Here is a 26872-nt window from a genome sequence, read left to right as displayed (position 1 = left end):
TACCCACATGCAAACGCTGGGTAGTGACTGAATTGACTAAATAATAATTTCTACCCTTTCAGTAAATGACATGTGCTATATGTTTGTGAAATTTGCTGTATTCAAACAACTGAATTAACAGTGACATGGAACAGGCTAATATATATATATATATATATAAGTATATAAATATGTTTATCCTGGACTGCATGAGAAGAAAATCTCAACTGTTTATCAGTGAAAATGAAGTCTAGTTTTAAACATATATATCTATTTCAATTTAAGAAGTGCTGTTGCAGGCATTCATTCAAAGTGAAAAAGAGTTGCACGGGTGAGAGTGAAAATCAGATGTGTACTGAGTGTATATAAGGTGCTTCGTGCATACAGTTCCTTACAAGGCCTATTCAAATGAGGGCTGGATCTGTAGGCCCACACCAAGTCTGGCCCCATGCTTTTGATTGACCAGAGTTTTTAGCAAGAGATGTGGTACTTTACTGACATCCAGTTTGAGTGTTTTTACAAGAAATTGACATATACAGTGCTGTTAAACTATTTTCCTTTCCCAGTGTTTTGCCTGCCATCAGATGAGATTAGTCTTTCAGTTTTACCCAGAACAACTACTTAGGTTGTCCCAAAAGTAATGCCTCCAATTTATTTCCTTAGAAGCTACAACAGATATGAAGAGAGCAATAATAATGTTTGATAGAAGAAATTCTTAGCTACAAAAGACTATTTTTCAACATAGCCATTACCATTAGCTGTGCATTTTTGCAAGAGCTAATCAAGAGCCTGCACATTGCTCTTGTAAAAATCTGCAGTGCTGAAGGTGACCTACTGTGGCCGTCATCACTGCTGAAATACACCACCCACTGCCTCACTGTGCTGACATTCACTGTTTGGTCTTCATAAATGTTCAGCAAGTGTTTTTGAATATCAATGGGTGCAATCTTTTCCGCATGGGGAAATTCAGTGATGCAACTTTGCTTCATCTGCACTTCCATGTCAAACACCATTTTATCATACTGCCCCTCTACTGCCATCTGTCCCACAGGAACAAAATGTAATGGAATATTGTTAGGAAGGTTCAGCCTCTGCTGCGGTACCACCATCAGCCACTGGTGTTGTTGGTCAGCATTATAGGACAAGAGGTATTACTTCCAAAGCAGACCTTATATAACCTGTCAAGTATTTGAATAGAGTGATAATTTGATCATTTAAGAGTGGAGACCAGTGTCTCCGTTACATTTTATTTCCTATAAGGAGTCACAAATTTTGATCTGTAATACTGTCTTGCTCGCTCAGTCATTTTTTTTTAATTCCCTCTTAAGTATTCCAATCCAAAGTGAAAAGTAAGTGTTACATGAATTTTCCATCATACAAGTTTGTATTTACCCTCATGCTGTGTGTTATGCACTTTTCCCAGGAGACATGGATCGCATTAAATCAAAGTAATGATTTTTTTTTTTTAGTGAATCTCTTTCCATTCTTTCACATCATGACAAATTATGACATGTAAAGAACCTCCTCCACCAAAGTAAGGAAACTCTTGAATGTACTTCAAAGATATGTGGGGAGACCATCTTGAGTGACATTACATATATGCACAGATGAATGAGCTGGCTTATTAGCATATAATTCAGTAATTTGCTTAATTAGAGAATCCTCAGATAGCTAATAGTTCACTTAATGTAATGTCATGATTTATTGCAGGCTATTTGATCATTCCATGGAAGGATTCAAAAACTGGGAGTTTATGACCACTCACTGCTGGAGTGAAAAAGCAGCAGGTGACTGGATCTTGGAAATCTGTGACACTCCATCTCAGCTGAGAAATTTCAAGACTCCAGGTATGAATCTGACCTTTATTTGGGTGTTTTCTAGTTGCTAATACTGCCTTGACTGTTTTCCACCATTTATATACACCTACAGTGTCTGACAGTGTGAAGATGAGTGTGAAGGCAGGGCTATGAAGATAAATAGACTCATAGAACAGCTTGGGTTGGGAGGGACCTTAAAAATCATCCAGTTGCAGCCTCCTGCCATGGGAAGGGTTACCAACCACTGTCTAGGACTTTGAACTATTCAGGACCCTGGTAAGGAGTGTCACTTGGAATTCATTCTTGAAAGTTAAAGTGTCCATGAAGGCTGACCACCCCTCAAGAAGGAAGTCTTAAAGGCATAGGAGCAGGATGTCCCCCTGTGCCCTAAGATGAACCAGGAGAGAAGACCAGCATAGATTGAAGAAAATCGACCTCTTGTAGATGGAGCAATGAGCAACTTGGAGATAGTACAAAGAAGTTGTTAGGATATGCAGGGAGAAAATTAAAAAGGCAAAAGCCCAGCTTAAACTCAGTTTAGCCACTGGAGTAAAAGAGAACAAAAAGTGATTTTACAAATATATTAACAGCAAGAAGAAGGCTAAGGAGAATCTCAGTCCCTTACTGGATGTGTGGGCTGGGGAAATGACCACTAAAGATAAGGAAAGGGCTTAGGTACTCAATGTCTTCTTTACATCTGTCTTTAAAAGACAGACCAATTATCCTCAGGGTACTCAAGGAGATTGAGTGTACACCTAGAAAGTTTGCAGGTGGAAGAAGTGACAATCTGCCCCGGGGACAGGAAGGCCCTACAGAGGAATCTGGACAAGCTAGATAGTTGGGCTGAGGCCAATGGGATGAACTTCAGCAAGGCCAAATGCCAGGTCCTGCACTTTGGCCATAACAACCCCAGGCAGCGTTACAGGCTTGGGGCAGAGTGACTGGAAGACTGTGTGGAAGAAATGGACCTGGAGCTGTTGATCAGTGCTTGGCTGAACACGAGCCAGCAGTGTGCCCAAGTGGCCAAGAAAGCTAAGAGTATCCTGGCTTCTATCAGAAATAGTGTTGCCATCAGGAAAAGTTTAGTGATCATCCCACTGCACTTAGCACTGGTGAGGCCCCACCTTGAGTACTGTGTTCAGTTTTGGACCCCTCACTACAAGAAAGATATTGAGGTGCTGGAGTGTGTCCAGAGAACAATGAAGCTGGCAAAGGGGTTTAGAGCACAGACATTATGAGGATCGGCTGAGGGGATAGGGGTTGCTTAGTCTGGAGAAAGGGAGGCTCAGGGGAGACCTTACAGCTCTCTACAACTACCTGAAAAGAGGCTGTGGCAAGGTGTGGATCAGCCTTTTCTCTTATGTAACTATTGGTAGGACTAGAGGGAATGTCTTTTAAGTTGTGACAGAAGAGATTCAGGGTGGTCATTAGGAAAAATTTCTTCTTCAAAATAGTGGTTATGTTCTGGAATGAGTTGCTTGGGGTCACTTACCCGGGAGGTCCCCAAGAAATGTTTAGATGTACTAAGGGACATGATTTAGTGGGAAAATGTTGCTTGTAGGTGGACAGCTGGACTGGATAATCTTGGAGGTCTTTTCCAACCTTGGTGATTCTATGATTCAGTTATTCTGTAGATCAGGCTCCCCAGGGCCACATCCAACCTGTCCTTGAATGCCTCCAGGAATGGAGCATCCACAACTTCTCTGAGCAGCATATGCCAATGTCTCGCCACCCTCTTAGAAAAAAAAAATAAATTCCTCCTAATATCTAATATAAATCTCACTTCTTTTAGTTCAAAGCCATTTCCCCTTATCCTATCACTACCGAAGTATGCAAAAAGTTGGTCTCCTTCTTGCTTGCAAGCTCCCCATAAGTCCCTCAAATAATGGAAAGACACAGTGAGGTCTCCCAGAGCCTTCTCTTCCTGAGGCTGAACAAACTCAGCTTCCTCAACCTTTTTCCACAGAAGCCTTCTCCAGCCTTCTGATCATCTCAATGGCCTCTTCTGGACCTGCTTTAACAGCTCCACATCCTTCTTGGATGTGGTGACCATCCATCTGAGCACAGTACTACAGGTGGGGCTTCAGAATGGCAGAGCAGAGGAAGCCCGTCATCTCCCTTGTCTGGCTGACCACTGTTCTTCTTGAGGCAGGTTAGATTTGCCTTCTGGGCTGCAAGTTCATGCTGATGGCTCACATCAAGCTTTTCATCCAACAGAACCCCTAAATTATTCTTCACAGCGCTACTCTCAATGAGTTCTCGCTGAAGTATACCACTTATCATTAGCCTCCACCTGGGCATAAAACCATCAATCACTGCCCTCTGGTTGCGACATTACAACCAATTCCTTATCCGTTGAATAATCTACACTTCAAAATCATATTTTTCCAATTTGGAGATAAGCATGTGATATGGGAGCATATCAAAGACCTTGCAGAAGTCCAGGTAGATGACATCAGTTGTCCAGTTATCCTTCCTCTTTCCACTGAAACCATTGCTTCATTGTAGAAGGCCACCAGATTGGTCAGGCATGATCCACCCCTGGTGAAGCCGCACTGGCTGTCTCATATTGCCTCCTCATCTTGCTTGCATCTGAACTTGTCTTCCAAAAGGAACTGTTCCATGATTTCCCAGGCAGAGGGGTGAGACTCACTGGCCTGTAGCTTCCCTGATCTTCCTTTCTCACTTTCTTAAAAATAGGAGTGGTTTCCCTTTTACCAGCCACTGGGAACTTTTTGAATATGATGGAGAGTGTCTTGGCAATAACATCAGCCAGTTCCTTCACGACCCTGGGATGCATGTCCTTAGGACCCATAGTCTTGTGCACAATCAGTTTCAGCAGGTTGCTCTTCTCTTGCAACAGGAGGGATTTTGTTCCCCCAGACCTTGCCTAAATGTTCAGGGACATGGGAGATGTCTAACAGGCACTGAGTACTGAAGCAAAGAACTTGCTGAGTACCTCAGCCTTGTTGGTATTCATTGTTGCCGTCTTTCCCTTCATGTTTCTCAGAGGGAGTGCACTTGCTTTGGCTCGTCTCTTCTGACCAATGTACTTGAACAGTCGCTTCTTGTTGATTTTTACATCCTCCATAAAGTTTCATTTGTGTCCTGGCTTTCCCGATCCCATCTTTGCACATCCAGATGGCATGCTTGTATTCTGCCCATGCCACACATCCCTGCTTTCATTGCCTATGCATTTCCTTCTTTCAGTTTAGCCAGCAGTTCAGCTTTGCCGATTTCCTGTCTCTTCTCTTTCCTGTTTGATAAGAGGCATTATTCTTATTTTAATTTATCAGCATGCTCTTCATTTTTATGTTGCTGTTATTTGCTCTTTAAGATATGGTTGTCTCTTACTCTGAACTTTCTTTTGATTTCCAAAGAAAATTTCTGAAGGGTAAATTGCCTCTTTTTAGCCCTCAGATGATCTGTAGCCTCAAACTGTAAAAATGATCTTTGGACATTTAGAATGAGATCATACCAAATGACAAGTTAACATAGTTGGTGCATTAATGAAAATCTAATTTTACTAGATTCAGTTTTCAAGAATAAAGATTTTTAAAAAAAAATGCATGAAAACTGCAAATGCCACATTTGAAAGGAGTTCCAGTATTTCCAATGCAGGCATTTGTTTTCCTGATTGTTGATTACAGTTACTTGTTGATTACAGACAGTTCTTCCACATAAGCTAGAACAGCCCAGAGTGAAATTTCCAGCTTCTCTCATAGCTGAGACAGAATCCAAGGATTTATTTCCATGTTGTTTTTCTTTGCTTTGTGTTTTATATCCTACTCATAAGAAAAAGAGTGGCATTTATCAATTTATATAAATTGAAAATCTCACTATACAGCAGAAAGAAATTCATGGCTTTCTGCACTGGTAGATTGCATCATTCTCTGGTGTGTAGGCAAAATGCTGAGATCTCACAGTTGCCTGCTTACAAACTACACTCTTACAAAGAATTTTTGAGGCAACAAACATTTCTCCTCTGCTTTTTATTCCCACTGTGGCTCTCAGCTTCATTCACCAGCTTCAGTATAAGTGCTTTGAAAGACTTGGAGATTGAGGTAAGAGTTTTCAAAGAGACTCACAGGAGTAAATGCTTACTTCTGTTTGCTGGTTTTGAGCAATGAGTATAGATCCCCCTTGGGGAACTTTCAACCTTAAAAACCATTTTGAAATAGGTACTTTGTATGCAGACCAAAGTAGCACTGTTTATGCATGTATATTTATCACAGACTTTCCTTTGGAGCTTCACATCAAGGAAGGTAGAAAACCTTTAATAAAAACAATCAAAGGGGAAATATCACTTAAGCAAGTAAAGACATAAATAAAACAAAGGTACGAGCGGTATACACAACTGATATATTGTAATGTATTTATCTCTTCCTATAAAATAACACTTACTCTGATTGGACAGCAAGTCAGAATGTGATCATATTATTTTGGAAGTGACAAATCTAGTTCATTTCTGCTTTCTGATAGCTTAAAATTAATTACAAGAATTGTGCTATAAAATAACATATTTAGGGCAACAATGACATTAGCAATAGAATTAATTTATAATTCAGTGAACTACGAGGTACTTTACATTTCAGGTATATAAACTTAAAAGGAAGACAGGATTATTTTTATTTTTTTGTTATTTGCTAAAAATGCATTCCGAATTTTAAGAAATAGATGCTAACTTGAAGCTATAAAAATATATCTTCATCTATATACATAAAGAAACAGTGCTTAAAACATGAAATTCTTAAAATTTCCCTGCTTTAAAATGTGGAAGATTAAGTAATAATAGTCATGTCAATTTAGCTTTGTCCAAAATATGCCCATTAATATTTCTGCAACCAGACACAGAGATGGAATACATTTTCTTTTGGTTTGTTGAATTATTCACATTGGTCAGAAGGCTATGTGCAGTTCACCTGTTCAAGGTAAACACGTCTCTCTCACAGGAGACAGTCATGCCAGGAGGGTATCTCATCCAGGCTCTCCTGCAGCTTGCAAACTCAGCATGACTATTTCCACTGTGACTTGGAAAAAGCTAGGGCACAGGAGGAATTCTAATGTGAGAACATGGTTTTGTCCAGTCTTCTTCCTATTCCAAGTGAATAATAGGCCAAACTCAGCTGGGTTTTTACAGTTTTCTTTGTACAAAAGTAAACCTTCTCATTTCAATATTATGACAAAATTGAAGTGCTGATTTTCCATCTAAAAAAATCTAAAACACAGATCAGCTTCACACAACTGCAGTCGAAACAGATGGAATTGAATAAGAATTTTAGCTCTTTAGTTCTGCTCTTCATTAGCGGAATTGTGTTCTGTTTAATGCAGCAGATGGGCTGAGAGGCAATCTCTGCTTTTTAAAAAGTCTTTTTGCCTGTCTGGCCACCAAATCAAGTTCTTTTGTTGCTTTTCTCAGTTGTCTGCATATCCTGATTTTTTTCAGAATGCTAAACTAGCAATCATAGCTCATTTTTCTGTAAGACCTGGTATGTAATATAGTGTGCAACAGTCCATACTGAAGAACAACATAATCAGTGTTATTTTCAAGATTGTTCAGCAGCAAACAACTTCTTATTTAAGTTCACGAGGATTCCAAGGTGGTTAGTATTGTCTAAATATCTATTATATGTTCAAGTGGTTAACTGTAAGCACAGAGTTTTATAAACCCTGATTATCATCCTCCAGGGCTCTGAAAGGAAATATTGTTGTCAGTTCTGCAATGTTAGCTTAGTTTTATCTGCATCACTCTTCCCTCACTGTGGCTTTACACTGATGAAAGGTTCTTAGCAAAGTGGCATTAATCACAGAAGGAAGTGCAGAGCAAAGTATCCAGTACACTAAAAGGGATACTCATAAGAGGTGTTTGGCAAAGTAATCATAGACTGCATAGAACCGAACTATGCTGATTTTTCTTTTTTTTCTTTTTGTACATCCAGATAATTTTAATGCTTTTGAATTTGATAGAAGAAACAGCAACTACATAATTTGATTGTCATAATTTACTAAAAGGAAAACAGACAAAAATCAGTTTTTCAACCCAATCTTGGACTTAGTAATCCTAAAGCAGCCAGGAACCTCTGCAGCCTAAAGGACAAGTTAGAGTAGACATTTGTGCATACTTAAGAACCCAGTGGCTAATCCAGTAGGCATGAAGAAGAGCCAAAGAGCAACATACTTCAGCTATCGCTCTCTTTTCTATGCCCTGGTGTGCTCCCTACACTGAAACCTAGAATAGAGCCATTTTGCAAACTGTTTATCTGGGCTGTCTGCCAGACAGCTGTCATAGCCCCTTTATGTCACCAAAACACCACATACATTTCCAGCTTTATACTGTTCCTGCATGCTCCTCTTTCAATATGATTCACTGTATAGGTCTTAATAATTTATTATTTTCTATTCTTTGTATATAATCTTCTCATTTCTGTCATGGCTGATCATATTGGGCTGATCATTTTTTGCTTCAGCCTCTTAGAAGAAAATGGACAGTAAGGCTTGGGATGCAGAGAAGAGTAAACCTTTGCAGCTAGCTGAGCTGAGGAAGCTCATAAGCTCAAGGAATTATACAGGAATATTTATTCCTTAGTTTCTTTTTACCACAATGTAAACCATTTCTTTGGACCTGTTAGTTGTTTATATGCATTTCGATTTCACAGGTTGTAGTCTGGTTATGAGTTTGGATCCTGGTTCATTGAATATTATTTAGTAATATGTCTCAGCTTCCTAGATTTACTCTTACCTCTTCATGAAATTTGTCCAGTAACATGTCAGTTCAGAAAGTTCTGACAGTGTATGCCATGTACTCAGCTATTTAGTCATGTTAGTCTATACACTGAACAGGATGTGAGCAGAAGATACTTCCATGCAATTTGTAGTGTCTGTAGCCTGCAGTTTATCAGGCTGATATCACCATCATGCCTGTTTCTTGTTTCTTCATGTGCATGTGTTTGTTTAACTATTGAAAGGTCCTATAATTAAGAGCTGAAGTTTTCCTGTAATCAAATCGAGAACAAAAACCCAATGTGTCATCATAACCCTGCCCTGGCAAGGCAATGCCACATCTGTTACCTGTAAAGAATGTCAGGGTCCAGTTCATAAAGCAGTGCATGTGATTTCTGCATTTAATTCTGTAGAATTTATGGAAGTGGACTTGTGCTTGCTGTGAAACACTGTGATATACCCTTTCTTTTGCACATATAATGTGAGACCTCTGCCATGTACTAAATACAAGCAGGGTAAGGGATTATTCTAGCCAAACAAAATGATGGAAGCAGCCAAAAATGGGGAAAGAAAGATTTTGGCATAAATGTGCACACTTTGCCTATTCATTATTAAAGAGTGTGTATGTGTACATAATTGTTTATTGAAATATTTTCATTGTGCAAATTAAACCTGCCTTGAGGCGGGCTTCATTTATTTGCTGGCAAGTCACATGAATTTTTTGCTATTTACTGAACCGTTCTTAAAAGGCAGCTAATCTCTTGACAGACCCTACATTATTCCTCTTGCTGCTCTTTTGCGTTGGGTATAAGGTCAAAGCTTCAAACTTTCCTGCCAGTATGTTAGTACAAGCCCTTCCAGTAAGTCCAGACACAACAATACTCTGTGCCCAAGAAGCATCAGTGCCTGTGGTTATTTTTAGTGGGTCCTTGCAAATATTTTTTTGTAGTATTCAGTACTTTTGCCAGTGTTCTGGAAGACGTGTAAAATCAACACTTTGAAAGTTTAGTAATCATTGGAGCACAGTAATGGCAAGGAGGAAAAATTGAGAGTAACAAAGCAACACAAAACATTTTTCAGCTGCATCCAGTGTACTATAATCAATATGCTGTGAAAGTGAGTTAAAATGCAGAAAGGACAAAGAGCATATATTGTGAAGCTATATTTACTTCAAGACAAATCATTTAAGAGAGCTCTGTTAGTATCTGTCAGATAGTGATCATTCTTTGGCAAAAGGAGATTCCTTAGTGTAGTGAGATCTTGATGAATTAGAGAGTTGGACAGTCACCCACCAGATGAAGTTTAACAAGAGCAGGTGCCAGACTTTGCACCTGGAACATGTCAATTCTAGATATATGTACAGAGTGGGGGAAGAGGCTGGAGAGCAGCCCTGTGGAATGGGAATCTGGGAGCTCTGGCTGACAGAAAGCGGAACATGAGCCAGCAGCGTGCCCTGGCAGCCCAAAGGGACAACCGAACCTGGGGTGCACCAGGCCTAGCACTGCCAGCAGGAGAGGGGAGGGCCTGTCTGCTCTGCTCTTTGCTGTGCGGCCTCATCTACACACTGGGTGCCAAAATAGGAGAAGGACATGAAACTGTGAAAGGGCATCCAGAGGAGAGCTGCAAAGATGGTGAATTGTCTGGAGGGCAGAATGTGTGAGGAGCAGCTGAGGTCTTTTCGTTTGTTCAGCCAAGAGAAGCACAGGCTGAGGGGAGGCCTCATGGCGGCATCCAAAACTAGAGTCTTTCAAATTCAGAAAAAAAATATACTCCCTGCTTCCATTTTCTCTTGTCTTCTGATGAGAGTTGTATATTTACAACCTGCTGTTTCAACATAATTAAATGTAAGCAGGAGACTAGGTTAAGTCCAAACTTAATTTCCATGTTTTCAAGCTGGGGTATAGTTCTTTATGCATCACTACTAAAAGTGTTATTTCAGACCTGAGTCTTTTGCACTTTTCATGGAATTAATTTACTGGTGAGTGTGGACAGGGAGGTGAAGTCTGAATATTTACACTTTGTATTTTGACAGCTTGGACTCGTGACTTGAGAAAAAAACAAGAGAACTTACATAAAAGTACTTTAATACTTCAGGCAGAAAAATATTTGTTTTCTTCCATCACTCAGATACTCAGAGGGTAAAATATTGGTGATGAAGTCAGACAGTGAAGTGTCTGCAAAACAACTTGGCCAAAGAAATAAGAAATTATGCTTGTTTGGGAGGGGACATCGATGTTCTATTATAGAGACTTCAGAAGAGTTTGTTTCCTCTTCATTGAGATGTAATACATATAGCAACGAAAAGTACTCATGAGTAATAGTATACAAAATATGATCCTGTTCCTAAGTCAGAATTCGGAATACAGCTAGTTAGCTAAGATATAATAATAGTGGACAATTCCTTTTCTGAGGAATAGTGAAATCTATAGCAGAAGTTCCTTGATGAATAACAGTGCAAGTTTTCCAAATAACCATATGGCCTCAGGTTTTTGTTTGTGGTTTATATTCAGTTCCCCTTTACAAACTTTTATTGGACTTACAAGAGAGGGGAGAACAAAAAATACAGTGCAAAATCTGCTTGAAGAAAGTATGCTTTCTCATTTCACAGTGAAACACAGATTGCACTGACAGTATTAAACTAAGCAAAGTCTTCCATGCCTACTCAGAGTTCTTGTTCACAGGTGATATATTTTGTAAGACAGAGAAAATATGAAATGATTTATAAAACTGGGTTTTTAATGCTTTTAGGCAAATTGAAAGAGTGGTCCTTGGTACTGTATGGAACATCCATCCAGCCATACTCACCAAGAAATGATTTTCCAAAAGTGGAAAGGGTACGCTCCAGTCCAGTTGAAGATCCTACAGAAGATTATGGAACAGATGATTATTCAGGTGCGTACATTCATTCACTCTGTGCATTTACTGCCCTGATTCTGCATATGTAAATTGTTGGACTTGGTATTGTCAATATATGATCACGCATTGTGAAGACTCCTGACTTGCTTACTTAGTATCTGCTCTTTTCCATGTTTTGTGTCTCTTAGATCTTTTGCATTAGTTCAAGACTAGGATTCTGATGCCAGTGTAGGAGCTGTGGCCTTCAGTGTCTGGGAAACAATTAGGCAGTACTGAAAGTTTCCATGAACAAAAATAAATAGCCGAACAGAAACATATTTAATAAATTGAGCTTTTCGTGAATTTTCTCTGACTAGAACAGCAAGGTTGTGTTTATTATATTATATTTATATTTCATCTGCTTAGTTAGAAGTGCAGTGGCAAAACTGATAACAATTATGCAGGATTTATGATATTTGTAAATAGGAAAATTAATGCACTGGAGCTGGAACACAGTGCCAACATAATGACTTTGCAAAAACAGTTTAATAAGGATATTCTCCGTATAGAAGTAGTAGGAGTTCAGAATGATTTGTTTCATAATTTAAAGTTCTATAGATGCACATTGCATTTTTACGAGTTTTTAGATAGTTTCATGTTTGTAAGTTACAGTTAACATCCTATGTAGAATGCACTACCTTTCATAAACGTTTATGTATATGTATGCACAAACGTATATGTGAAGAATATTCTATGTCTCTGTGTGTTGTTTCTTGTTTATACCATAGAAGTTTTTCAGAATTTTCATTAGGCTTCAAAATATTTAGATTTTTCTTTTTTTGCAGCAGCAGCAGCAGCAGAGTAAGTAAAGCTGACAGTATTCTTACAGTGTCGATAGCTTTACCTAGTTGATTAGTGCTGATAAATCTTAAGCATAACTCCTGCAAGCTAGCAGCGCAGTGTTCAATTTAGAAGTTTCTGTTATTACAGTCTCCTGTCATAGTGTGTTGGACGCACAGTTCCTGTTTTTGCTTGAGAACTGCTCAACTCCTTGTTTTGATAGGTGACAAAACACTGCTGTCTCTGCTGTAAAGGTCACTATGCTTTTATTGTATGAACTCACTTTTGTTCAAGTTTACTTGATATTAAGAGACATGTAAAGGTGTCTGGAAAGCTTAGAAGTTTCATTTACAACAGGGCAATGGTCCTGACACAGTTGAGAGTTCACACACATCCTTGACCCCTACATAAAGGCAGAAAATGATGGTTCTCTCATCCTCTAGCTGCTTGGAACTATTTGGAAAGTGTAAACATGACTGTGGATGAGTTGAAGGACTTGCTAATAAACAAAAGTTACTCAGGCTTTTACAGTGTGTAGCAGCACAGAGGGAGGTGAGTCTGGCCACTGGGGGCTGGATCACTTCTACTGCGGTAGCCATTTGGACCACCTGCCCATTTGGTGACTAGAATAGCTGGTGATTATGTTGACTTGCTTGTGATAAGAAATGTTGCTAATCATTTCACATTATGAATTTCAGAAGTGTTTGCATATTTCTAGATAAAATTTGGATTGATTTGGTAGTCGTTAGAAAAGAGACTGTTTGGATCCAGAAATAGTATCTGATAGATTGCACAGAGGATGCTGTGGCTGTTAAAAATTATGTGTCAGTGTGAACACATACTGAGACCAGTATCTGCAAAGATCTTCTAATATTAAAAAACTTCTCCTTGCATTGTGGTCAAATTACAGTTTGGACATAAGCTCAAATATACAATAACACAGTAATTTTATTCTGCATTAAAATAGGATGTTTTAAGGGGTGCTAAGTACCAAAGAAGAAGTTTTAATTCTTTTCTTGTATTTTGCTTTTAATACAGGTCCGTGCAATGCAGAATGCAGTAAAGTAGGGTGTGATGGGCCAGGACCAGATCATTGTACTGACTGTCTTCACTACTACTACAAATCCAAGAACAACACAAGGTAAGGCCGAAATTTTAAAGATCTTCGCTTCATATATATTCCTTAGTATGAATCTTAACTTCCTTTTCTCTTCTCTTTGCTGGATTATTATCATGGATTATTTATTTTCCTCTGATTCTGACAAATTTATTTAGAAGTTTAAAAAAACAACTAATCAGAATTTCAAGTACAGCACTCAAACAGTCTTCTCTGATTATTTCATCATTGTTTGGTAAGAGGTTATATGTGTGGAACTGTGATAGCAACAACAACTTCAGTGACTGTATTTGAATAAAACATGAGAAGATGTAGATGGTCAAAAATGGTACAGTGTGACTGTTGAGGTGTTTGCCAGTGAGACAGCATATGCTGTAGGAAAAAAAAATGCAGAAACAGCCTGATGCAATGCTGTGGAGGGTTACATGATCGTTAGAAAACACGTGGTCATTACAAAAGCAGCAATGCTGAGAAATACTTCTGCTTTGCAGTCATGGTCCAGGAATGCGGTGGCAGGTTATTTCATTAACGACTCTGCCTTCTCTTCCCTGCTGTCTGCAGGATCTGTGTTTCGACCTGCCCACCTGGTCACTACAATGCAGACAAGAAACGCTGTAAAAAATGCTCACCCAATTGTGAAACCTGTGTTGGAGGCCATAGTGACCAGTGCATGACCTGTAAATCTGGCTACTACCTGAATGAAGTAACCAATAGCTGTATTACCACCTGTCCTGATGGGTTTTACCTGGATAAGAGTTAGTATTACTTACTATTTCTTTATTGCGGGCTACTGAATTTGATCTGGGGAGGCTGATGAAATACTGATAAGCAGGAAAAGTATGTTGAATACATCTATCTCTTATCCTACTCCTCTTACTACAATGTTGCTAAGTGTGATCAAGGATCTACTCAGAAATTAACCTGTCATCATTTTAGAAATCATGCTTAAGAGGCAGTATTTCATTTGTGGTTGTGAATGGGAGTAACCAGTGGAAAGAAGACAGTCCAAGAGCACAGTCAGCTGCAGAACAGAACAGGTTATTGCTGCTCCAGAAGAGAAAGGCAGCATCCACATTGTGAATGTGAAGCATTCCAATTCCCCATTTTCCCATGCTGTGGGAGTTCTGTGGCACCATGTAGAAAAGGCAGCTGAGAAACTAACCATGAACTGGATATCTGAAAAACATAGGCTCCTCAGGTGGAAAAGGTGGTTGCAAATAATGTTTCAGGCAGGTTTCTGACCTGAGTAGTAACTCCTCAAGAGCAGTCATTCTCTGCCACATGATATATGGGACTTCCATTTCCTCCTGAGGTTGCCACACTATATTTCCAGCTTTGGGTAGCAAAAATGGACATATATTCAAGCATACACTTAAACTACATGGACTTCAGTTAGCTTTAGACACATGCTTAAAATATAAATGACGTGCTCAAAGTGCTTGATTCAAGTGCAAGCTGTGAGCAAGGGTTGCTCCGAATGTAATGCCTCCTTTTCTATTATGTTGACCCACAATGTCAGAGGCAGAAGATGTTGGTAGGACAGAAGAGTCTGAACCTTTGCACCAATATTCCATTACATGTTGTTGCTGTGTGACAGATGGCAACAGAGGGGCAGTCTGACAAGTGGCGTCTGACAAAGAACTGAGAATGAAGCAAAGGGGTGGAACTGAATTTCACCATGCAGAAAAAGTTGCACCAACTGACATTCATTGTTATTTACTTAACATTTACGGAAACGAAACAGTAGGTCTGAGCACAGTGAGTTGGTGGGGGGTGCATTTCAGCAGTGGCAGCAGTGATGTGAAAGACAAGCCATGTTCTGGATGGCCAAGAACAGCTGTCATGCCATGAAATGAAGAACATCTCAACCAGTTCATCTGTCTGAATCAGCTAACTGTAGTGACTGTGTTGAAAAATAGTGTTCTGTAGCTAAGAATTTTCTCTATCAAATAGTGTCATTTGCTCTTTGTATCTGTTGTAGTTTCCATGGAAATAAATAGGAGGCATTACTTTCGGAGTGAGCTACGTAGATACCTAACCTTTTGCTCTCTGTGCCATGAAGCTGTCTGTTCATTTTTGAGGATTAGTAAAAGCAGGTACTACTCTAATTTTTCCATTTGCCACTGTATGAGAACTACAGTGAAGGAATTTCCCTTCCACCCAACCAAGATGTGTCAGTGAAAATTTATGAGAATGGGACCGCCAGGTTTTTCTCAGAGAGTTACATGGCACTGCATCTCAGAGACTTCTCTTAAAGTAGGAAGCCCATGAGATGAAAAGGCAGATGTTAGGTATATTATGTCTCAACACTGTTAAGATCAGAACTGTCTCTGAACACCAATGCATGTAAGATAGGACAGACTATTTGCATGTAAAGTGTAAAAAGTAAATTGCAGGATAGTTTCTGGAACATATGGCAGTCATTAGTGCTTGACCCACTGTATGAAAAGGCAATTTAAGTCCATAGTTAATAGTTAATTTAAATATAAAGCGTTTACAAAGATTTTTGAACGACCTCAGAACATTACATTTCCATAGAGGCTGCAGATGTAACATAATGAACATAGTGTTTATGAATAGATTTGCTGTCTGAAGGAAAAACCTAATGGCAGAATTTAGACATTTTCATCTATCTTCCTGGATTCAAGCTAGAAAACTGTAAGACACGTGATAATATCTCCAGATAATTTTATTAATTATAACTGACCAAGGTTTTCTGGGCTGTTTTCTTTTTTCATTTGTAGATAAGATTGTTTGCCGAAAATGTAGTGAAAACTGTAAGACATGTGTTGAATTCCAAACCTGCACAGAATGCAAACATGGGCTAAGGTAAGGAAAAGATGGCTGTTGCTAAACACAATACCCAAAGAGGCTAATGAGACAGGATGTACAGTTAAGGATACTAGATAGCTATTTAACCTTGAATTGCCGCCCATTTCATGTTTTCCATTGATGTTTAGGTAGTAATATGGTATTTTATTGTGCAACTGTGTGCCAGTTTGGCCAACAAAGGATTTTTAAAGGGCCTTTCATTTCAGGTAAAATAAAAGCCACAGTCGTGGAAAACTGACTTCTGCAATTCTTTGACCTCCAGTGTGGCAGTCAAGGATTATTTTAGAGGTAGAGCTGATGAGTCATGTTCATCTTTGATTCATTCCTGTGATAGTTAGAAACTATTTTCTTATCTTTATTGTGTTTCTTCATACAGCCAGTCGTTCACTTATCTCGAGTAGCTCAGGCTCCATTCTGTTACGATATAGTGTGCACATTATTCTAAATAGTAGTGGATATTTTTATTTCATAGGAGGACTTAAATCATCCCTGACACTGATAGGTAAAGCCCACAAAGCATCAGTATGCATTCCAGGATCCTTTGTGAATGAATGACCTTTTGATCCAAGCAGCTAAGGTCAAAAATCTTAAAAAGTCTGTGAAGGAGTGAGTGTATGCTGGCCTTATGCCACAAAAAATATGAACTCAGTATTCGGTAACAGTAAGGGTTCTTCTTTCAGAGTGCAGTGTTCTGGAAATGTTTTGACATTGAACTTCTACTTTTTGTCTTTTGGGCAGTAAAGGCTGAAAGATGTTTGTTTAGAGGACATGAAAAACTAGATTCTTTTACGTTTCATAAAGGATTTTTCATTTCTATAATATTGCATTTCTATTTTGCGAGTGCCTGCACAATTTTTATTACAAATATATGTTTTCTCTTAATAAATAAATAAATACATACATAAGTGAGACCCTTTGAGGAGGAAGTGTGATCTAATAGGAAGGAAAGCATAGGATTCAGTGTGGTCTGTTTACAGTTTCTGTGAAATACGAGTAACTGCTTCCCTTTTAAAATGTAATTAAATTTTCAATCCCAGTTAGGGTTTGGAGAATTTTAACAGACACAGCATGGCTTTCTATGTATCTGTGAAATCCATTTAGTAAGGTAGCAGTTCGGAAGTTCCTACAGTTGGCATATAATGCAGAATACCCAAGACTGCATATTTGTGACCTTCTAGGACACAGTCTCTGTCGCAACTGTGTCCACATTGTCTGTGTTTCTCAGGAACACAAACCTGACCACTGGAGAAAGATAAGTGTAATCTGTCAGAGAAAGAAGGAGAAACAAATATTTTAAAAGTGACTTATATTTTGTGTTTGTATGGACGCTATTAGCCAGCTCAGACTGGTTTTTGGTAATATTTTCAAGGGGCATCATTTGCTTGGGTGTGACAAATCAGAAGTCAGCATCACCTCCAGGATGTGCATTTTATATTCCCTAGTGGTTCTAAGATTTTCTTGTCAGAGTTATATCAGTTGACAGGACTTTGGGTGGGACTCGGGAGACCTGAATCCCAGTTCTGATCCTGCTGTTGGCCCATTAACTAAACTCAAACAAGTAATTAGTTCTCCCATCTGTAAAAACATGATAATGCTACCTGACACGTAAAGCACTTTGAGGTGTATGGCTAAGCAAAAGTACTTAATAAATCACACATTCTCACATGTATTGAATTTTTTTTTATTTTTTTTTTTGCTAAGCTGGGACCATATCTACTCTTCAGAATTTCCAGTGGTTCTGAGCATGCAAAACTTTCATTGGTTTCAGTCTGCAAAACAGCCTTAGCTCTCATCTAAAGTGATAAACCCTAAAGAGCATTTTTTGAGAAAGAGTTCAGTCTGGTGAAAGCTGAGATTCTACTTAAGATGGCAGATATGGCAGAGAAGTCCTGACTTTAAAACAACAACAAAAAAAATCCTACTTCAGCATTTAAAACATGAAAGCATAAACACTACTTAGAGCATGGGTAGCATGGAGATGTGACTCTTTATGCTATTTCTTTTTCCTCTGTTAGTCACTACTTTGTGCTCCCTTTCAGAAGTGCCCGCAGGCAGAATACCTTTAGCTGTAATCTAGACAGATCTCCCACACCATGCAGAACTGGAGATTTCAAAGAAAACTGTTGTGTCAGAAACTGATGGCAGTTTCCTGCTTTGTCAGTCTGTTCTTGACCTCTGCTGTAGCACAGTATCAGGAAATGCTGCTGGTCTTTCACTTGAAGCATGAGGTCCTGTGTATTTTTTAAATGCAGTGGCATTGACCCTGTGCCAAATTCCTCATGGGTAATTGTGTTTTACATGCCTGAATTTTTAGGATAATGGCATTGTTCATTTTTTTCTGTGCTCTCCTACTTGCTAGTATTTACAATAGTTTGTAAACAGCTCCTGTGTTTCACCATAGACAAAACTGCATTCCATTCCCTCTTGAAGTCATTTGCTGTCATTTCTAAAATATGACCTGTGAAGGAAGCCAGTGAATCCTGATCTATGAGTTGCTGTTTTTCTTTAAGGGATTTACTGATTTGTGAATGAGTTTGTATGTTGTTGCTGTTATCTACTTCAAACACTGTGCTTATTTTCCTCTCCTTAATAGTTTGCATGGCACAAAATGTGCTGTCCGCTGTGAAGATGGAAAATACCATAATGGCAGGGAATGTGAACCATGTCACCGTTCATGTGCAACATGTGCAGGTATCTCAATGACATTTGTTTGCATTATTTCCTTTATTCTCTATTTTTAGCTCAGATTTTATTTTACTATATCATAATGTGACCGCTGACATGTAATCTAATCTCTGAATTATTTTGATAGTTCTCTAACATATTATACATATGGCCAAGCTCAGTTAACATAAAAATATAATTGAAAGTGTGAATACACTTTTGTTTTGTGGTTCTTTTTTCACCCTTTTGTAATGCTCCTTCTAATTTCCTGCAATGCCTTCCATTTTTTTTCTGGATTGTATGAATGATTTATACATTTTGTGGCACCTGTAGAACTACCAACGTCCATTTCTTTCAGAAAAGAGATATTGAAACTATGTAATGTGGTTTCTTCTAACATGCACCTTTACAGTTTGGTGTTACTCTTTGAAAGAAGGTAATTAAGGCTCTATATTGTCAATATTGTCTCTGAAATGGCAGTAAGATTTTGCTGCAGCTAGAGATACGGTGTCAGTTAGGCAATAGGAGGAACTAGCCTATAATAGAGTTTATTTTCTCTCTGGTTTAAGGTGGTGGAGTAGATGCATGTATAAACTGCACACAGGGCTATTTTATGGAAGATGGAAGGTGTGTGCAATCCTGCAGCACTGGTTACTATCTTGATCACTCTACTGAAAGTGGATACAAAAGCTGCAAAAGGTATGATCTGTGGAAACATAAGTTTCTAGTAATTAGCAGTGTGTTAGGAATTACTGTGTTGAGAAAGATAATGTTTGTGAGGGGAAAAAAAATACATATTCTAAACAAATGAATTAAAAACTTTTTTTTTTAATTTTGAGTAAAAAATTATGCAGAACTTCTGAAAGTGTTTTTCTTGCACATGTATGTGTCTTTAACTTTAAAAAGCCTGTAGTGAGAATCTGAGTTCATTTCTGAGCACAGAAATGTGGATAGACACATCTGGCAGAGAACTTGTGTTTCTCAATAAGAAACAAAAAAAAAAGGCAAAGTGGAATCTTTCTAATCTTTCTAATAGCAAGTTAATTACTGTTCCTGAGGACTATTTCAGATCTTCAACTGCATAGACAGAAACATTGCATAAATATATTACAAGACTTGCTGTCCAGCATAGCTCATCTGCATGTACCAGTGGGTGAATAAGCACTGTAGAAGATTATGCTGTGCAAAGAAGGGACATATTTTTTCATTCCTTCCGTTGTTGAATAAATACCACTTGTTGCCCTTTGAAATCATTTATTATTGACTCATACTGAGTCCAGGGCAGGAAGGGAATCATAGAATCAAAGAATCATTTGAGTCAGAAGGAATGTCTAAAAGTAATCTAGTCCAACTCTCTGACAATGAGCAGGGACACCTACAGCTCAGTCAGGTTGCTCTGAGCCCCATCCAGCCTGGCCCTGAATGTCTCCAAGGGTAGAGTATCCACCACTTCTCTGGGCAGTCTGGTCAGGTGCCTCACCACACTTATAATAAAGAAACTTTTTCCTTATATCCATTCTAAATCTCCCCTCTTTTAGCTTGAAACCATTTTTCCTCACAGCAGACCCTGCTAAAGAGTCTGTCCTCTGAACTGTTAGCACACTCCTTAAGATACTTGAAAGGCCGATATCAGGTCATCCCACAGCCTTCTCCAGGCTGAACAGCCCCAGCTCACCATGTGTTACAGTTTTCCAGTTTTCCACTCAAAAATAAATAAATGAATGAATAAAATAAAATAAAACAAAACAAAATAAAATAAAATAAATAAAATAAATACATAGTCAAAATTTTAAAAAGTCAGAAGAGAGATGAAATGACCAGGCAGTGGGTCAGTCTTTTCTATCATGTGGCTTTGAGTCCATCCCTTGGTGGCACATGGATGTGTTGTCCATTTAATACTTCTGTTTATTACTTCTACGTAGTTCCACAGAATTAGAATAATGAAGCTCTTTACTGAAAAAAACATATGAACAAAAAGCAGTTGGAGGAAAAGAACCAAACAGAACTGAGTTGTATGGGGAGGTTACTTTTTAATTATTCTCATTGCTAGAACAGCTGATACCCCAGGGAACAGCAAACAAGCCCTTTACAATTCAGAAGCCTTCTCCTGGGTGCTCTTGCATTTGGTGAGGCCATAAGGCCAACCCCTACTGCTGTCTTTCAGGTGTGATGCCAGCTGTTTGGATTGCAGTGGTCAAGGAGACAGAAACTGTACTATCTGCCCAAGTGGCTATAACCTAGACTCTGGTGTCTGCGTAGTGGGAACAGTCTGCAAGGATGGTGAGTGCAGGTCACTGAAAAGATCTTTTTTACCCCTTCTGGCAGCATTTCTTATGTGTTTTGGGTTGGTTTGGTTTCTTTCCTTTTGTTATATTATCTATTTTAGGTCTGCACCTTACTTTTTTCAGATTTATGAAAAAGAGAAAACTAAATAAGTAGTGTATTAACGGAATTAGACACATACACACACCTGAATTTTCCTAAAATAGTTCCCCCCTACCTGCAACAACCTACTTTTGCTTCCTTACCTGTTTTTCAAAAATCACTGCTTTCAAAAGATTTTTGTATGAGGACACTAGAGTACTGCCCATAGAATTGCATGTATGTCTTTCACCACTTTAAACTGTGGAGATGCCGGTAAGTAAAAATGATCTTAAGTAATTGCAGTATTACTTGAATTATGTGAAAAGGTAATGAGGAAAGAAAAGAATAGAGGGCAGTCACTTTGTTATGGAGACTTAAACTTCCTCCAAGTTCTCTGAGGCAACAAAAATATTGTTAGTATTGCATATGATTGGCTTAATTATTCATTCCCTTCACAAATCACAATTACAGAGACACAGAGATGAAGTTACTACTCTGTGAAAATGTGAATTTCTTGTATATAACAGCTCAAGAATTGCTGTCCAAGAGGAAAATCATACCGAAATAAAGCCCCGCATTAAGCAGAGTGAAAGATACCCAATATATATACAGTCCTATGTGCATATACACATACATCAGCTTGGTCTTTGTTATGGTAGGGTCAATCAGTTGTCCACATGCAGCTTCATCTGGGTACACATGCAGTTGCCCAGGACTGGGGGTCACTCCTCTTCTGTCTCATCTGCCCTGTTGTTGAGAGTGCAATTGCATAGCAACACATGGGCACGTGGGCCATGAGGCAATTGCAATGGCATGCAACTGGATCCTACTGCATGGCATGTTCTCTCAGCTGTGTACGTTAGCCAAGGAAGGGACAGAAGTCTTTTCTCTGTTAAGTTACCGAGCGTGGAGGCGCTCTTTCCACTGCCTGACAGTCAGATGCTGGGTGTGTGTTACTGTGTAGGATTTGAATTTCTGTTGACAATGTTTATTCTTTTTTCATGGTTTGTCCATTTTATTCTTTTGATTCGTGAAAATCAAGAACAAATTTCTTTGCTGTAAATATCACTGTTTTCTAATTATTCTCTTTCTAATCTTTTTTTCTTTTTTCACAAATGGATACCAATCATTCCCTGTCGGACCACACAATATCTCTTCCTGAAAAATAAAATGCTGTTGACTGAAATTCCTTCTGATGGACCAAATTTCCTACTTGCTACCTGCTCCTGAATGGTCTTCTTCAACCAAATCTACCTGTCTGACCAATTAAACCTCCCTCCATGGTAAACACCATGCTCTCCAAACATTCAACTTCCCCTTCTTCTCTTGCTGCTGCCCTCCGGAAGCCACGGAAGAGTCCTGGGCCGAGGGAGGATTCTGTATGCTGGTGAAAAAGAACAATCTCTGCCAGCGGAAAGTGCTCCAGCAACTGTGTTGCAGAACATGTACGCACAAGGGGTGAACTCACACCTCGCAGAGTCCTCCTGCTCCTGTAAACTTATAGATTAACATGTATTATTGAAAAAGGAAAAAAACAAACATACAAACAAACAAACAAAAAAGCCACCTCTTTCTCTCTCCCCCCCCGTTTGTCTGGGGAGATGGTGAACTGCTGGTTGGAACTTAAATGGAAAACCTACAACACGCCTACCTTTCATAACTGGGTGTTTAGAGCTGAACATCCAGGATCACAGAGTCAGTATTGTGTGACCAAAGCATATGATGCCAAAATTAACCTTTAACTCATGATTTGACTTCCTGTCAACTTTAGGATTATTTCTGGTTTTTTTGAAGGTCTTTATCCTTCCCTTTTTTTCCTGTTTGTTTCCCCTTCAGGATGTTTAAGGAGTGTTTCAAGAATACACACACGTTTACATGGATTAAAACTAAACAATACAAAAAAGTTCGCATTAAGTCTTTTTTGTGAATTGACAGGGGGAAATTCAGAAAAGGAGTCCCCGGGGGAATCAGAAACATTGTCGTCTGCAGGACTAAGTTCTGTCCCTTTTGTACCAGTATTTAAAAAGGAAAAAAAAAAAAAGATCATTTCTGCACACAATTCTTTCCTACTTACTCTGCTGTGTGCTGTTTTTTTGTATCACATGCAGTGTGTATATATGTTTTGCCCAAAGTGTTTTTTGGCTTTTTTTTTTTTTTTTTTTTTTGGTCATATAGATCTCAATTTTAGACAGCTAGCCTATTAACAGATACGCTAGGATTTTTATTTTATTTTTTTAAATTGTAAAAGCTATTTCAAATAAACTTTAAAAAAATAATAAAAAAAAATAAAATTTAAAAAAAAAAAAAAAAAAAGAATTGTTCCTGTTGTGAACAAGTTCAGAAGATTCTACTCTTGGTTTGCATAAGCAAGAGTAATGTATACGTGGAAATCGAAAAGTTGCTAACATGTAAGGAGTATTCATAAATTATTGTTGTCTTGTAATGTTCACCAAAAAGGGGATATTATCATGCAAGTATGTGGGGATATTTTATAGTGCCCATACAGAAATGCCAGTGTGACTGTATGTGACAGAATGTGTTTACAGGACTGGATTTATAATTGAGCTTGTAACACTGTGCCAAATACATCTCCAGGAGTATTAACATATAGGGCAATAAATCAACTGTTTTCTTGATGTAACAATCTTGTCTTAATGGGCCTGAATCCGCTTTTAACTGCTCCTAATACAAATTTCATCAGGAACAATACTGCTGAGGCCTATGAAGTTACCTCACTGTAAAACCATCCTGGAGTGGTGAGAGAGGCAGGTCTCTGTCTTGTCTCTGTACCCAGGTACACAATTGTTCAATCTATACTCATCAGTTTCACCTAGCATGCTGTTTGCAAGCCATTTGTTTTAGCAGAAGACAGTAAGCTGAGCTTCAAAGATACTGTTTTGTGGGAAAAATACTTAAAACGTGCAAAGTCTCACCGTTATTTCTCCAGGACACACAAGTAGAAAATGCATTGCAGGTGTTTAAGCATGTAAATGTCAGAAAATAAAGAGAACTTCCTTTTTAAATACTAAAATTATTGTGGAACTTCTACAGATGAATTAATAATAATATTAATAATTAATTATACAAATGGATTGATAAACCTATGCCCACTTTGCCAGAGAGCAGATAAACTATTACAACCCATGCCTGGTTCTGTATGACGAGGCCTTTGAAGCTCCTTTGGTGCCCATTATAGATTTCTTGCTAAACATGAAAAGTTATGAGAATTTAATTTGTGCTAGTTAAACTACTAGTCTGTTACTGCCTCGTTTCTCAATATAACAATTTTAACTAGAACATAATGCTTTCAAATTTTAAGTTAATATTATATATATATTATATATAAATATATATTCATAATTGAGATTTAATTATGTAATAGATTGTAAAGAGTTTGTTTGGGTACTTACAAATGCCTCTAACACTATTATAGAGAAAAACTTGATATCTTCATTTTCTTTAAAACAAAAAAAAAACAAAAAAAAACAAACAAAAAAAACTTGACACATTGTTAATCCAAATTCATTTTTACTGAAAAAAATACTGTACATGTGTAAAATGTTCAGTTGTTATTTGTAAAATAGGGTAGTTCTGTTGTAATTGATATTGGCCAAAATCAGTGTTATTCCATATTTTATTTTTTCTATTAAATTAACCTAAATTCTTGTTCCTTTGGGTCTGGAAAAACTTGTTGATAATCTATATGTAAAATATCTCTGTTGAAGGGCACAGGTAGCTCTATGGTATAGATACTACATGCAAGTCTTTGAAACAAGGAAGGTTAGAGATGTTTAACTCATTTTATTTTATTTTATTTTGTTTTGTTGGTGGGTTTAAGTGATGGAGTTGATGTAAGCAGCAGTGGTTTCTGTGGAGGACACCTTTTGTGTGCTAGCAGTACAGCCACGTCCGTGCCCTGGTGAGCAACGGTGCTGGCTTTCTGCCACCCATGAGAGTTTTTCTCTTGCAAACTTAATGAAAAATTGCATGCATAAAATACATTTTGACTGAGACAGATAAAGAGTGGGGTGGTGTTATTTCAGTCATTCCTGGGCATTTGCACAAAGCAGAACTGTTGCCCATTCATGTGCTGGTGCTCATATTCAGTACACCTCAGGTCACAATGCTGGACAGCCACTTAAAAACAGAAGGCTGCTTCTCATTCCTATTAAATGGAGAGGACCACATATGCACTCAGCTGTGGTGCCTGCAGGATCAGAGCTTCCACTGGCATTAGTCAATGCTTTCATTCATTTCCCATTTAGTCCCACAGCCAGAATGGCAGCTAGAGTGCCAACTTATTCACACAACTTGCATATTCAGATGAAGTTTAAAGCACGTTCACTGAAGCTGTGTAAAAATGTTCCTGGAAGGAAAAAAAATAAAAAACAAACAAACAAACCACTTTTCAGCCATTGGCTTTCAGCCTCAAATGTTTCATAGCCACCAACATCAGTCCCCAGTTTTCCTCTCAGTTCTTGGAGCAAGTGTACAGAGGACAGCACATGCTTAGCAGTAGTTACATTAAGCCACACCAGTGGAAAAAGTTTGGCCTAATCCTTACACCAATACTCTACAAACAACTGCTTCTTTCAGGTCCCACCCCACCATCATATTTTTCTGGCTTGAGAAATTCTATTATACTGACATCTATGGTTTCATCTGTGATTTCCCTAGCTGGAGGATAATAATTTCATTACAGCTCCAGCACTAGTTTGCCCTACAGGGTGTATTAGTAAATGTTCGGCTATGGAGCCTAATGGAGAAGCAAGCCTGCAATGGAGTTTTAGAATGAAAACCAGGATTTCCTGCTGTCTGCTGTCAGGCTCTTTGAAGATTGTTGCTTGTTGATGCCTTGACAGCAGTGGGTAGATAAAAGCAGAATTAGCAGACAGCACTGTAGTTACTCCTTGTATCAGAAGTGGGATTGCAACTGAAGGATACTAGTTAATTTCCCACTATTTCCATTTCATTCTCCCTTTCTGACAAAGCCTTCCCTTTCTTCCTGTATGGAAGGACTCTGGCTGATGTCAGCCCAAATCCCCAAATCTGTTCATCAATTACTGCCTTGCCTTGCTTGTAAGGAGAAAAAAAAAACCAAAAAAACAAAAAAACAAAAAAAAAAAACGAAGAAGAAGTAGAAGAAATAAAATAATTTTCCAGACGCTCTTAGTTAAGGCATATCACTTCCATGGTAAACTATCTGCCAGTTCGTATTTGTCTAGGAGAATCCTTATGCAGTCAGTGATTTAAATGCAAACTTAACAGCCAGTTAGACTGCTTGCCTACCAAAAGTCTTTAAGACTGTGACAGTGTGGACCATAGAAAATTTCATACTTCAATTAACACTATTTGTAACCAGAAAGAAGGTCAGTGTTCCCAGACAAGAAGATCATCTGCAGACACCTGTTGTGTGAATACAGAGTTTCTGTAAATGGAGGATGCATTTCTGTAATCAGGCCATATTGCTTTTTTACCTGCTGCTATCCACCTCAGCCATACCACAATGTGGAGTATGGCTGACATCAGCAAACTAGAGACACACCAAATTGTGTCAGTGGAAACCATTGGGAGCTGCACACACTGGTACATCCTGTCTTTTTCTGCGAGGCTTTGCAGCTCCCTCCATGCAGCAAACACGGTTTTCTAATAAACTGTTCCCTATGAGACCTGAAAGATTACCTCAGTTCCTATTTGGACTGTA

General features: G+C 38.5%; 1 protein-coding gene across 3 annotated transcripts in view; it reads left to right on the top strand.

Annotated features, from left to right (window-relative positions):
• Window positions 1-26872, top strand: part of PCSK5 (proprotein convertase subtilisin/kexin type 5) — a 246399-nt gene that overhangs the window by 164384 nt on the left and 55143 nt on the right. For 2 of the 3 annotated variants that reach the window (XM_015849157.3, XM_085529930.1), the window contains exons 13-20: window positions 1690-1826; window positions 11265-11408; window positions 13230-13332; window positions 13870-14063; window positions 16053-16137; window positions 18734-18831; window positions 19374-19503; window positions 20969-21084. In XM_015849157.3, the coding sequence (XP_015704643.2) occupies window positions 1690-1826; window positions 11265-11408; window positions 13230-13332; window positions 13870-14063; window positions 16053-16137; window positions 18734-18831; window positions 19374-19503; window positions 20969-21084 (1007 nt within the window). Of the gene's footprint in view, window positions 1-1689; window positions 1827-11264; window positions 11409-13229; window positions 13333-13869; window positions 14064-16052; window positions 16138-18733; window positions 18832-19373; window positions 19504-20968; window positions 21085-22514; window positions 25562-26872 lie in introns of those variants that run through there. The other variant, XM_015849159.3, reaches the window with a different exon arrangement.

The sequence above is a fragment of the Coturnix japonica genome, chromosome Z, assembly GCF_054131305.1.
Source record: "Coturnix japonica strain WE chromosome Z, WE-NBRP24, whole genome shotgun sequence".
In the NCBI taxonomy this organism is placed as follows: domain Eukaryota; kingdom Metazoa; phylum Chordata; class Aves; order Galliformes; family Phasianidae; genus Coturnix; species Coturnix japonica.
Note: the sequence above shows the minus strand (reverse complement) of the source record. Positions and strands in the feature narration are given on the sequence as shown.